Genomic DNA, 14682 nt, shown 5'->3' on the forward strand with positions numbered 1-14682 from the left:
GATCTTTTGCTCATCTTTTTATTTCATGATTAATATTCACATCACTGGTTAACAATGAATCACAATGAACATCTCTTTCATACCAAATATTCAGAATTGAAGGGAGAGATGAGCTCTATCTAATAGGACAGATGCCTCTAACAACCAGCAGTTTGTTTGTTGTCTTCTGCATGCTCTTGCTATGGTGTTGTGCCCTACAGAATAATAAAGCACACACTACAGTGGATCCACGCCACAGTACTGAAAAGTAAATTTCTTTTGCCGGTTCCCCTCTCAATTTGTAATGACAGATTTGAACATGTAGCTAACAAGTACAGCAGGTAAAACACAAAAATAATCCTATTTTCAAAGCCTATCTAATACAATAAAATCAATACAATATTTATAGTGATGGTACGGTTCTAGTTTTGTGCTCTCCTTGATAAACAGTTTGAATATTGGTTTTACTTCACTACGTGGTAAAGGACACAAGAAGACAAAGCTACTTTTCAGTGCTGTGACGCTGACAAGCCTCTGTAGGTGGGAGACACAGCTATGGGCTCCAGGTGCATATCTACCAACACTCCCTTTTATTCTCAATAACCTTTATCCCCAGTTACATTTTTAAGCAATTAGCCGTCTCTCTTAGAAGTACAGCTACAGTTCAAACTTACTGTATGTTTGAGCTCAGCATTGATTGATTTATCCTATGATTTTAAGGGCAGATTTTTCCAAAATGTTCTTTCAATTGGTCCAAAACATCTCTTAATTCAATCTTGTGTTGGTAGGTATGTCGAGGTGTCTATATAGGAGCTGTCTAATACAGAACATTACATTCTACCACATGCCAAAAGACTAAGTCTGGTTAGTCTAACGGGAGGGGGGTGGCGGTAGGCGAGAGAAGGGGCTGAGCAGTGTGTGCCAGGTGTTACAGTAGTGCATTTCAAACCAATGTGGAAACCAATCGTTTCTTTTTGTTTTAATAAACGAATGACAATCAATTCTAAAGTGTGTTATTTGTGTTATTTAGTTTTCTGTGATTCCATTTTCTGTCTGTAATGCTGGTTAAGTCGTAATCTCAGACCATACCCAAACACGACACACACTGCCTCCCTTCCTGCCCGTCAATTTGAATCTGGCAAATAGTGTTTCCATATGTGATCCATCTTCCAAAACAGAACAGAGACAAACCTCATACATGTATTCATAATCTTGCATCTTTAATACATTTTAAAAACATTCTTGAAACTTCAGCAGCCCTTTTCTTGGCGGAAAAAAAGGCAGACTCTGAAAAAGGAAAAAGTACACTTTTCCTTTCTTATGCTTTCGATCTTATAATAACACCATTATTAACCTTAACGGTAACAGCTTCATGAACGTGAAAGCTCATCTGTCAACATCCACAACACCCTGTTAAGAAGTACGATTTTTTAAACTTTTTTTTTGTTAGATTTTTTATTTATTTTAGTTACTTCTGGAGTGATAAAAACATGGTGGTAACTATATACAAGGGACAGTGTGAGATACTAGTGGAAAGGGGGTGTTCAAGCGCTATAACTGGGGAATCAAACAGTCGTGAACGGACATCAGAGTGAATCTGGTTATTACCTTTTGTCCAAGCTGCAAAGTTGCAACGTTAACTGTATTCCACAAATCACTATACTGGTTATTACTGAGTACTAAAAGCATGACTCTCGTCTTAAATCTGATCATATCCTCTATGATTATATTAACCCTTAACTTAAAGGGATAAGGTGACCCTTTGGTCTTCTTACCGAATATTTGAAGGGTAGCCTGGAACCATAATACTCTCTTTCACAGGGCTTGCATACTGTGTGTAAAGTATAGCTTGACCCATACTAGATTTTTGAGTCAGATACTATATTATATATATATATATATATATATATATATATATATAATATTGATTTTTTATTATTTATGATAACGTATCGATTTGACTGATATTCACTTTTGAACATAAAGACTTAACATAAACAACAGTTTTTCCTAAGTATCCATTACATTTGGTTATTAAAGAGCTGTGACCAAGAGTTGCACTGAGCAGAACATTTTAGATTTGAAATATACACTTTCTGCTGGATAAACTATGCAACACCTGTCACTGCTTCTAAATGACCTCAAACGCAACTTTGTAATTTATGTACAGCTATGCGTTGTTACTTATCAGCCAACAAATACGCTGATAACAAACGACAGACTTGCTTTAAGCTAACACTGGCCGAAATCGACCAGATTCTAATGTAAAGTCACAATAAATCTTCTTACACAACAAGATTCACTGTTGTCTATGCGTCACCCTGGTGGTTTGGGCCTAGCGGTTTGGATGTTGACAATGCCGAGGGTACTTTGTTACATGTCATAACTTATCTAATTTCCTCTCAGTTCTCTCCTGTCTGTGTATCTAATAAAGACACACATGCCCTTCCAAGGAAAAGGAATAATACAATTTCCAAATTCCACTTTTTGGAGAATTGATAGATAAAGTGTGAAACATTAACTAATCTAAATTGAACATTTAAAATTAATATTTTAAGATGACTTCTCCTTAATCCCACATAAGTACAAACATTTACAAAATGTTTTTTTTTTACTTTATGGCCTGTAGATTTATAACTTGTAAAACAGAATTACAATCTTTAACATTATCTACTATCATTAGTAGCTGGCTGGTGAATATCAATCACTTTCTGGCTAAACAAAACAAGCAACGCTTCAAGTCTTGCATGCAAAGTGCAGCATTTTGACCAAACTGTACGTCTGTTTCACAGGTCGCGGGATAAATCTCACAGGTTTGGATCCTTCCCATATTCCCTGTTTTAGGATAATGATAATCACTTACAATTACTTAACATGCTATATGCTAAAGGTGTGAAGTTCATTCATGATAAAACGTTTAGCCAGAGGTAGCTGTGATGGTAGTCCTCTCAAAACATATTAAATAAGGCTCCTCAAAGCTCAGTATTGTCCTTTAAGTGACTATAAACTGACACCTACCCACTGGGGAAATGTGCTTTTGTAGCTTGGTCTGAAAGTAATAACCAGTGAATGTTGACAGGAACAACATGAGGGCAGACTGGAGAGTAGAGTGTAAAACCATCATAGCCAATAGCACAACACCGATGACCAAAGTTCCACTAAAATCCACTAAGCTGACCAAGATAAAGGGGTCCCGATGTTTCATTCAACATACACCACATCAGGTCATCCCGGGAACATGCTCTTACACTGAGCTTCCAACACACATTAAGACTACAACTTGTTCCTCTGTTATATGCACACACCACTATCTACACCAATCAAAGTGCTTTCATCCCTTTGTTCTTCTGTTCCCGAAGAAAGATTCACATTATCGCGTTCACATATGATCCACACATATGTCATGTTTTACTTTTAGGCAACTTATGGGAATGATTTGGAGGGAACATTACAATATTAAATATGCTTGAATGGTGTTTTTAATTGTATTGTTGACTATTTAATCACTTGTTCTTTGATTATCATAACTTTATCTAACTACCAAGACTGTTTTGCTGCCAAACGCACACACGTACAGTACACAGCTGACAATGTTTTACCAATATACAGTAAAGCAACTTTAATCACTTCAGTGCATCAAGAAATGAGCAAGACTGTGTTGAAAGACTTTTGAGTTTTCAGGGGAGCTGCATATAATTAATATGATTCTGATAGTATTTATTGTCCAGGTACAGTAATATAGTATGTCCATCAAAACTAGTTTGAAGGAGAACAGTAAGTAACTCAAGTGAAGCTTCTCTAACGAGGATGTGAGGTTTCTCAGTCAGCCTTTTTTAAGTCTCAGAGCCAGACTATCAGTGTTCTAGAGGCCAAGCAGCGCTCTCTACAGGATGGATGCAGTAGTAACACTTCACACATCTGACAACTACGGCAACACCCGACAAACACGTCACTAATCCTTCATAGTTTTAGCGGAGACCATCTCAGCCTCTGATGCACAATGCATAGAATTACAGTGAGTAGATAGGGATAACTTTAAGATAACTGTTTCTACTCATTTTTCTGGTGTGACAAATTTCAAATCTACCATTGAAGATTTTCTTTTGAACTGAGTGTACTAGCATTTTAATGAAAACATTGCTTAAATTGTGGATCTCTATTTTAAAACTACAGATTTGTCCACTAGAAAGACAATTTCAAACACCACTGGATGGTCCCAACCACAGTATTTGCAGGCCGTTCTTGGTTCGAGCCTGCTTGAATACTGCTGCATTCATGGCATTTTGGAGCTGGGCAATTCATGATGTCCAGTGTAGTACAAATCATTTATAATAATTATTTTTTAAACATTTGAGGATTTTAATAATGTTTATATAACCAGTAGTGTCCTATACAAAACAAATACAAGAAAATGCTGAACAAAAAAGAAAAAAGAAAATGCATTTAAAAAGCTATTTACTTCCATCTATTTACATTACAGATGTTGAGTGAAATATATGCTGGAGAGGCAACTAGAAACTTGATTATCTCAATCATATGTGCAGCAGTCACCTCAAGTGGCTTGGTAGTAGCTCTCAGTAGGCTCAATCTACGAGACAGTCTCTTGTAAATTAATACAAAATTGCAAAGAAAATGCCAGCTTCAGGCTTGCCATGAATGTAACATTATTCCCTTTAATTGACACCTCCATGCTAACTCCTTTAACTACATGTTAACTTCAGTGGTCGATCTCTGTCTCTATGTGCGCGTAACAGGGGACGTTCCCAACTAAGATCACTGTATTGCTGTCAGAGAGTTGGAGTGAAACACAGGACGAGGAAGTAGACAAAAGGGGGCAGGGTGAGGTGAGCCTATGATGAAAATGTCAGACAATGACTATGATAGGAACAAAACACCGACACAAGCTCATCATTGTTTTAACAATATCAGCATAGACCACCAAAATACAATAAAGAGTTGGTTTCAATAACAGAGAAATGCTTCTATGAACAACATACCGTTTTTATTTCAGGGTGCCTATTTGTGTGTATTATACTGTTTGTGTATATGTGCTGATTTCTGTTTCTGTGTGTGTGTGTGTGTGTGTGTGTGTGTGTGTGTGTGTGTGTGTGTGTGTGTGTGTGTGTGTGTGTGTCTTTGTGAGTGCATGCACACTGACAAGCATGTGTGTGCTTGTCCTTGTGTGTGTGAGGAAAGCTAGCAGGTCTGCAAGAGAGGATTCTAAGACGCACCGGCTAGTGGAAGGACTTAAAAAGAGGGTGTGGCTCCATAGCCCCACCCTCTCTCCACTGGGTTAAACAACATGACCAGGAAGTACCACATGCGCAAGAGAAAGAAGGCATTGTCTGTCTGTCTGTCTGTCTGTCTGTCTGTCAGGTTGACTGCTAGGGTTGCTCACAGGAGAATCTATAAGTGTATGACTGGGACTGAAGGATACATGAGGTTTGCGATCAGACAGAGTGGGAACCAAAGAGTTATAGTGTAGGAGAACAGGGTCACACGAAGACTAGCAAAACTCTTTGTGGAAGCTAAGGGGGATCATAATAAAGATTATTGTGTTATAGTGAATTAAGGCCCAGTCACACAAGAAAGTGGCATGGTGAAATTCATCCGCATGTCTTGCCGAATTATGTAGTTTTAGCAACTTGGTGACGTAGGGACTAATCGTAGGGGCTAGTTCCCCCACTCTCTTTAGCAAACAACGTGAGCGAAATCACTGATCATGCTGATTCAATTGTAATACATTGATTTTGCGTTAGAATCTGGCCATTTCAAGTGCCGGCGTGACCAGGTCTTTACCCAGCAGCCTGTGACATTGTGGTTGACACGGTCTGCATTAAGACAAGTGCTACATGCTGTATACTGTGCATTAATGGAAGAGGTGCAGCTGCTAGTAGATTAATTCCAAGGTCACTTATCATAAAGGGTTAAATACTGATCTCGACTTTGGCTTCAAGATCAAATACCTGTGTTCAGTGCAAAATCTTTTTTGAGCCTAGGCTACCCAGAGAAGCCACAGAGCTCCCTTATCCCTTCACGCCTACATTTCTTAATGATTATCATGCTCTAATAACATCATTAAATGATGTTTCTCACTGTAGTAAAAGTCCTCTGCTTTGTTATAGCCTCTAGATTTCTGTACTCTTCTGTCAATGAATGCATCTTTTCTTGAAACATAACAAAGAAATTGTCTGACATCCTTAACACTTCTGCACTTACGTTCTGCACTGATTTTGAACTCTGTCTTTAGATCTACTTCTATTTCCAAACATCTCCAAATGTATCACATCTACTCTACATAAGCCCCGGTCCTCTGCACCGATCACTGCTAAAGGTAAGCATCATGATATCAATAGTCCAGAGATAAAGAAGCATTATTGTAATAAATTTGTGTGAGACAAACTCATGCAATGATGCCTAAGAGATGTAATGTGAGATAATGTTTTATGATAAGCTGTAGAATTACCTATAGTGGGAAAATGTCCAGTCCTGGATTTGGAAGTAATTGCTGGCTGGCTGGGAGGCTGGAAGGTGCAGATTTAAAGCAGACTTGCCAGAGTTTGCCCTGCTGCTGACTGGTAGAGGGCCCTCAGCTGGTTAGTGTGCTCTGGTGGGGCATATAGTAGCGTTAGCATAGGTACGCTAACAAAGGTGTGAAGATCAAAGTGGTTTTGAACTGTGAAGGCCTGCAGGAGGGACTTAGAAACTAAGTTCTGAGGCAGGTGTTTGCGCTATAAGGACTTGTGTTTAAAAAGTATAAAACTCATGGAAATATTCTAAAACTGCCTACGCTCAGCATACTTTCATACAGCATACAGCATTGACTACAATAGTTGGATTATTGCATTGAATTGCGTTAAATTTGGGGTTTGCGGTTGAAGTCCTCTAAATCACTGCCTACAAGGGAATTTTATCAGTCGAAAAGCCAGTGGAAACCAACAGACGGAAACACAGACAAACAGCAAGTGCTCTTCTCTGTGGTAGCAGGGCCAAAGGTCAACCATCGAGAGGTTAAAGGTCAGGGTTGGTAGCAGGAAGCTGGCAGGAGGACCCCAGAGAAACACTGAGAGGCGATCCGTCAGTTCGGTGCAGCGGTGGGCGAGATGAAGGGCGGGGCCAAAGGGAAGTGACTGCGCCGTGGTAGGTTGGTTGGTCGGTTGATTGGCAGGTCGGCGAGTGCCATGCGTGTCCCACCAAAATCTCAAGGTCACTGGGACTCAATCTGTTGAGCGGGGGAAAAACTGGATTAAGAAACAAGGTGTAACCAAATGAAAGAGTGAAGAAGAGTGAAGAAAGGTGGGAAGAAGGTGAGAAAAGGGATACTGAGACAGAGGTAACATTTCTAGGGTTTACATTTTTCCAGCCAGATGGCGTGTTATTTTACCAGCTAACAGGATGTTACTGTGGGGCAGGTGCATATGAATTATGGGCCAAATTATAAAACATTCCTGTTTTTTTTATTGTGTTAGCACTACAGCCATCCATCAATTAGACCGAGGTTGGCAGCCGCATCGGGTGGCAGAAGTCTGTCCCTGTGAACTCAGGGCGTCTGGAGGCCAGCTGCAGCGCCAGAGATGAATTTATCCACTAAGACTGGCTGATCTTTAGTCTGTAGGTCTCTTCATAATTTCATTTAGCAGTTAAGTGTCTGCTATTTTTACCACCTCACTCCATCAGACACGTATCAGAGAGGTGTATACACACACATACATGCACACACAATTTCTATTTATTGTCAAATGTCTCTGAAATTTGAAGTTTGCTAAAATACTTGTTGAGTACTGGAACTTGTTTGCGTGATGAAAATATAATAATCAAAAAAATAATAAGCACAATTAAGCTAACCTAGTGTTACTTGTCCAACTATCTTTTCCATGGTAAGCAAATCATCCAAAGATTATGTTAGAACAAACGGATTATGTTATTTTCCCCATTAACTATAATATAATACTCGGGCTAACTAGCTCTACCATACAATACGAGAACAATGCTGCTTCTTTGTGTCTTCTAAATGGAGCAGCAGCTGGTGAGCATGCTGACTTTCCTGACAGCAGGATATGTAGCTTTATTCTCAGTCTTTCGGCATCATACATCTAACAATTATGTGCATATTGAGCACATTTTACAGGCTTGTCATTTAAATAAAGTGAGCTGAAAACAATGTTGGAGACAGAGGTTTAGCATAAGCTAGCACTAGCTAGTAACAGCTGATCCGCCAGCAACATTTGTAATTTCAGCCGACCAAACCCACGATTGTCCGCTATATAAATGAGAAGCCTGCTTTGGTTTACTTCTGTCCGAAATCAAAGACCATTGAGAATTTAGAGGTGTAAATCTGCCACCGTTAACATACTAAACTGCGTCTGTGCAAAATGGTCATATGGCTACAATAATAGACGAGCGCTTCAATTAATTATATTATATTATTATTATTATTATTATTATTATTATTATTATTATTGTTGTTGTGTTCAAACCCACTTGTCTCAGTGATGCGTTTGTCTATGCTATGCTCCCTCAGGCCGTCTCCCCCAAAAGGAGTAGGTGCGGTCTCCTTCACCCCATTCTCCTTAGCAACACCTGCTGGTCCTGTTGCCTTAGCAACACTTGCTGGTCCTGTTATCGGAGCGCCACTTGGGGGAGAAGATGTCTTCTCCTGTAGCCAAATATAGACACACACACACACACACACACACACACACACACACACACACACACAACGCACACACACACACACACACACACACATACACACACATACACACACACACACACACACACACACACACACACACACAATGAACACTAAGGTTTAAGTACTATCTCATGCTATCACCATCTCGTGGTGTCAGCCACAATGAGTCAGCAGAACCAGACTCATATCATATCAAACTTTTAGCGAACATATCAAACTTTTATCCGTCTATTAACGGATATCATTTGTGATTTAAAGTTTGACCTTGTGTCCGTTGGTCTGTTCGTTGCCCGGCCCCATGTTGTCCATGGATCCAATCTTAGACTTAGTTTTAATGTTTTGCTTATGGGACTCAATCTTCACATCACCTCCACCTGAGGTAAAAAGAAAAAGGGAAAGGTTAGTATGAGACCACTAAAGAGTTGAATTAAAAATCAAAAATAAATAAAATAGAGGAGAATATAAGTATTACTGTAAATCCGACCTGGCTTATACTTGATGTTGTCCTTTGAGCCACATTTGGACGTCACCTTGCTCAAATCAACCTTCTTATTCAGGATCTGCACCTGGGGAGGAGAGATCATAATGTTGCCTCTTTATATTAACTCATAAAGACGCCACATCCAGCACAATGCAGCCATACTTCAGCGTCCACATCATCCAGTTTAGAAAATCACTGCCATCCATTATTATGCACTTGGTGCATTTATAGAAAGGATGACGTTCTGCACAGTATGTGGGAGAATGGATACAACACAGCCCATACTGGACTACCTACCCATGATTCATTCCCTACTTTGACTGGTTTTGTTGTTATAAATGTGCCTTGATTGTTTTGGTAGGCTGGTAAATGATGCTTCATTTATGCATAAAAATTAGGACAGGCTGTAATCTGAGGATGGGAGAAGGCAGTTATTAGACCGTCGCCACATCATGAGAGCGTGTGTTCTGTATCATAAGCAGTAATCTGACGACAGCTGGCACTGATGGATGTTAAGAGCCGGTGACCTGCGTGACAGTGTGATAAGATAAATCATATTTACATATTTGATGACAGGAAGACAAACAGTCGGCTGACTGTGACCCTCGGTGCTGTTAAAGTTTTATTAGCAAACAAGCCATGATCGGTTCTGATTCACATCAGAGCTCTCCCTCGTTAGAGGCTCGCTCGACTTGATTTTATAATACAACCAGAAATATTTGAATGCTTAACAGCTCATTTAAATACACACCCGTGATTTCAGTAAATTGAGTATCGGTGCAAATCAGCCAACTGCAAAACAACCATGAGATTTGAAATAGTACCCTTCATTTTACTTTTACATGTGTTGTACAACAATGTAAAAAGTTAAGATTTCTATAAACTTAACAGCTTTGTCATGGCTACGCTTTAAATTGGTGAAGTGACCCAGAGTCCATATTTCAGAGTCCTTAAGGAAATGAATTCTATGGATTTGTTATACGAGATCAAAGACTTCTTGAGTATTACAACTGAACAGTTGCTGATATTGTGATCCAGCCTGTGGCTTTATTTGATGTCACTTATTGGACATGAGCCATTTCCAGTATACCTTTTGTATTTTGTTTAATTGATCGGAGACAGCATAGTGGTGATTGTGAGGGCAGCCCAGAGATGGAATATGATAGTGCAGCAGGTGTTTGGAGCAAATGGGAAGAACATCTGGAAGGGTGGGCAGAAGGACTTATGGTCAGTTCACTTTGAGTGAAATCCAAAATGCAAACAGAGGGAGCCATTTGCATTGCATTCATTTAAAGTGACTTTGAAAATGATGTTTCTGGGTAAATACAGCCCATTCAGGTGTAAGATATATAATATGCATTCATCCATGGTGAACCAACTGTACATAATAAGAACAAAACAATCCTGATCAGATCTTTTTTTGCTGGGGTAAAAATTAGATTCTCAATCGATCACAATTTTGAGCAAGAGGCTAAATTAGCATTAAATGTGATATGTATCCACCCTATCCAGAGTCTCCTTCCAGCTCCAGCAGTACTTACATTGCCACCTCCAGGGACATGTTTGATATTGTCCTTGGAGCCACAGCGAGACGTGATATGGCTGAAGTCCAGCTTTTTGTGCACTATCTGAACCTAAAGACAAGCAGGCAGACACACAGACAAGCAGGAAAGTGAGGAGATAGAAGTGAAAAGAAAGAAAGAAAGGAAGGAAGAAAGGAAGAAAGAAAGAAAGGAAGAAAGAACAAAAGGAAGGAAGAAAGAAAGAAAGAAAGGAAGAAAGGAAGAAAGAAAGAAAGAACAAAAGGAAGGAAGAAAGAAAGAAAGAAAGGAAGAAAGGAAGAAAGAAAGAACGAAAGGAAGGAAGAAAGAAAGAAAGGAAGGAAGAAAGAAAGGAAGGAAGAAAGGAAGAAAGAACGAAGGAAGAAAGAAAGGAAGAATGAAAGAAAGAAAGAAAGAAAAGAAGGATGAAAGAAAGAACGAAAGAAAGAAAGGAAGAAAGAAAGGAAGAAAGAAAGGAAGAAAGAACGAACGAAAGGAAGAAAGAAAGAAAAGAAGGATGAAAGAAAGAAAGGTAGAAAGAAGAAAGGTAGAAAGAAAGAAAGAAAAGAAGGATGAAAGAAAGAACGAAAGAAAGAAAGGAAGAAAGAAAGAAAGGAAGGAAGAAAGAAAGGTACGACAGAGGCAGACAGACAAGAGCAGCAGAGAAGAGCAGATCAGCTGGCAGCTTGAGTTAACAGGAAACAGAGTAGCCTTGCTCTGTACGTATGGAAGGGGTTCTGTCATTCAAATCAAAAGATTCCTCCTACACATGAGTTCATGGATTATCTGCATTATGTAATATAACTTTATCAGCACATGTAACTATGTTTTTTTGGAACATTATGCAACAAAAATCAAAGAGGGTGCATCTAATTGGATAGATTCTTACAAGAAAGGTTTGAGAATTCCTACAAAAAGCAATGCTGAAGTATCAAAAGATGAGGATGCTGACTGAATAACAATAGAGCGCTTCCATAAACGGCATTAACCAAAACTGATCAAGCACAGAACAAACACTGGAAGGGGAGACAGAGCACATGCAACATAATATTACACAGGACAGTCAGTGGTTTTGTGTTAAGACATGCTGCAGAGAAGCAACTGCAAGCGACTTATACAGGAGGTTGGAAGACAGTTAGTGGACCACTCTACATAAAACCACCAGCTTGTTGTTCTGCCCTGCAGCCAGATTCACAAGTCTAAGATAAATGACTAAAGCACAAACTCTTAGTACATGTTGCAAGGTTGGTTTGGCCAGGATTTCTGGATTTCCTTAAAGCAATACTTGGAGATTTAGAGAGTTCGGCCCGTTGGTCAACCTAAATATTAAGTGATGGCCATGTGGTGCGTGTTGAATGCCATCTCTTTGTCTACAAGCGAGGTGAATCATTACGCAGCAAAGGTTATATCACGAAGACAACAAAAAGAGCCAGTAAAAAAAGGATAAACACAACACAACATAAATGAGTAAGAAAATAAAGTAATCTTGGGTTTCAAAGAGACCCCATAATACAACAAATAGAAAAAATGCAAATCAAGTGACCAGTAGGAGGAAAATGGCATGCAGTTCAGAGATCTGAAGCGTGAATCCGAAAGTTTAATACTTGTATCCCGATCCAAATCTCTCTCAATGCCAAGGCGAGTGTCATAATGTTAGTAGGTACAAGCTTGCAGTTCATCAGTTTTATTGAGAGACTGGGAATAAGTCAGACTAACAGAAGACAGAGGTTGACACCTACTTCCCCCTTTTACTCTCCTTTTACATTTGTTTGATGCAGAGCTCTTTTCAGCCAAAACTAGAGAGTAAACCACAAGATCTGGAAGCGTCAAGGTCTTTAAGAGGTTGAGAAGAAGTCTCAGCTATACTGCGAGATTGGATTCTATGGAGTTGAACCATTTTCAGGTAAAAACATGACAAACGCATCATCATTCATCTCACTTTTGAGATGATGCTAGTTGCAGGATTAAACCAAGGGACGTGGATGATATTAATCTAGTAATTAAGTATTTTAATGTTAATATTAACTGCTTGATGTATTGCTTCAATCCAGCAATCTCACATGTATGTGTCAGGACAGATAACTCCTTCCCATCGTGTTGCGATATCAGTTTTATTGCCTCTGTGGTTGTATTGCAAAATGCTCTGCAGCAGACTTCAGACGCCTTCTTACATTCTCTCCGTCTCTGTCTTAGTCTCTTTCTCCAGAATGAAAGCGGCATGATGACGCAGGTGGCACCAGCAAAGGATGACTCACTGAGCAGTTAGCACGTACACATGTGCTTAACGCAGGAGCGCACACACACAGACACACACATACGCATGCACACGCACACGCACACGCACAGAGAGCAGAAGTTTTCCTATTTCTATTTCAGTACACCTGTAGTAGCTGCTAGGTTATCGTTATTATGTCTCCTCAATGTCGTTGAGGAATGTTGCTAATGCAAAAAAAGGGACACAGCAGGGCTCTGAAAATGTTTCCCCATATTAAGAAAAGGAACAAAGTTAAACTAAACCAGGGTAAGGTGACCATATCTCATGGAGTGCTACAACAATGAAGGCTAGACACAGACATTTCACAGATGAGGACCTTCTCAGGATACCCTTTGTGCCCATGAGCACTCTTCCTCTGTCTACAACCATTGATATAATCATCATCCTAGCAATGTCCTACTGTATATAGTTGGTGCAGTGAGAAGTAAACAAAACCAGTAATTTGTATATACACTGGATTTGCAGCTTATTGTTATTTTATATTTATATTTGCACTCTTTCTGCAACTGCTGCACACAGTTCCCTCAGGATGAATAAGGTACAATATTATCTCATCATAGCTATCCCTTTTAAGTATTAATCTTGTAAAATGGGTCATTAGTGTCCTGTAGAAAGTGTTATGATATATCCATCATGATGATATTGATGAAGTTAGAAAATTGTTCAACAGTATATGAAGCTCAATGGATGTAAACTTCTTATGGACATTAAAATATATACGAGAAGAAATTGTGGAGTTTAGATTTAGTCAGTGAGAGAAAAGCTCTCCGCTGCAGAAAATTAGGCTAAACTGTAAAAACCCATCAGTTTGAGTTGATAGTACCATCATTTGTTTTTGAACAGCAATATATTGTTTTGTTCCCAATATATTTTTCACTTTTTGTTCCATGTTGGGTGACATGATTCCAGCCATAGTACCTAGCGCAGCAACAAGGTCATGATCCACCAACTTACGCAGTGAAAGAAGCGTGGTATTAGGAGCTCCCAGAACCCCTAACTACTCCTCATGACATGCTATAAAGTCCTGGTTCACTTTCATTTAAAAAGAACCTAGTATTAGTGTTAGTATTAGGACTATCCTGAGTTGTGGTGTGTTTGATATGCTTAGATGTTCAAGATAGACACTGATGCATGAAGGTGCATGTATTGTATGTTTTAATTTTACTGCCATGGTCAGCTACAAAACATATATTCCTACAGACTGGCTTCCATACAAAAGGGAACTTCTTCTGATTTTTTCACTTCCAAAAAACGAATCAAAGAATCCAACCAGAGGCTAATGTGAGATAATAGTAGCTACGTTTGGCTAGATGTTGTTGTGTAACTGACATTACTGGCACAGTTGGGTTACTTTGAATCTATAATTCCTGCTTCTCTTACCCAACATGTAACAGATTAACATTTAAATTATTATCACAAGGTAAAAAAAGAGTTAACACACAGTAACTTGCCCATGAATGTATAATAAGAGCTAAATACCAGACTCTAAGATGGCGCCCAATCATTACCATGAATATTGCTCACTGTGTTTCTATCATCCTGGTCTGCTTCAGCTTGCACATTATTATCTCTTTCCCTGCCCTGCTGGGTGTTCCCAAAGACTTAACCCTAACCCTACAAATATTGAACCTTGGTTTTAGAAATGTATAATACAAAGAGCAATAATTGACTTTGTTTACAGTTTGAGATGTCCCGTCGACAGTTTATCTCT

At 39.2% G+C, this 14682-nt stretch overlaps 1 protein-coding gene across 4 annotated transcripts in view; it reads right to left on the reverse strand.

The window, feature by feature from the left end:
* Positions 1–14682, reverse strand: part of LOC115022203 (microtubule-associated protein 4-like) — an 88335-nt gene continuing 73653 nt past the window's right edge. For 3 of the 4 annotated variants that reach the window (XM_029453143.1, XM_029453145.1, XM_029453142.1), the window contains 5 exons: positions 10697–10789; positions 9159–9240; positions 8939–9048; positions 8461–8635; positions 1–7201 (listed from right to left, as the gene is read on the reverse strand). In XM_029453143.1, the coding sequence (XP_029309003.1) occupies positions 7197–7201; positions 8461–8635; positions 8939–9048; positions 9159–9240; positions 10697–10789 (465 nt within the window). In that variant the 3' untranslated portion in view covers positions 1–7196. The remainder of the gene's footprint in view (positions 7202–8460; positions 8636–8938; positions 9049–9158; positions 9241–10696; positions 10790–14682) is intronic. The other variant, XM_029453144.1, reaches the window with a different exon arrangement.

The sequence above is a fragment of the Cottoperca gobio genome, chromosome 17, assembly GCF_900634415.1.
Source record: "Cottoperca gobio chromosome 17, fCotGob3.1, whole genome shotgun sequence".
Classification (NCBI taxonomy): domain Eukaryota; kingdom Metazoa; phylum Chordata; class Actinopteri; order Perciformes; family Bovichtidae; genus Cottoperca; species Cottoperca gobio.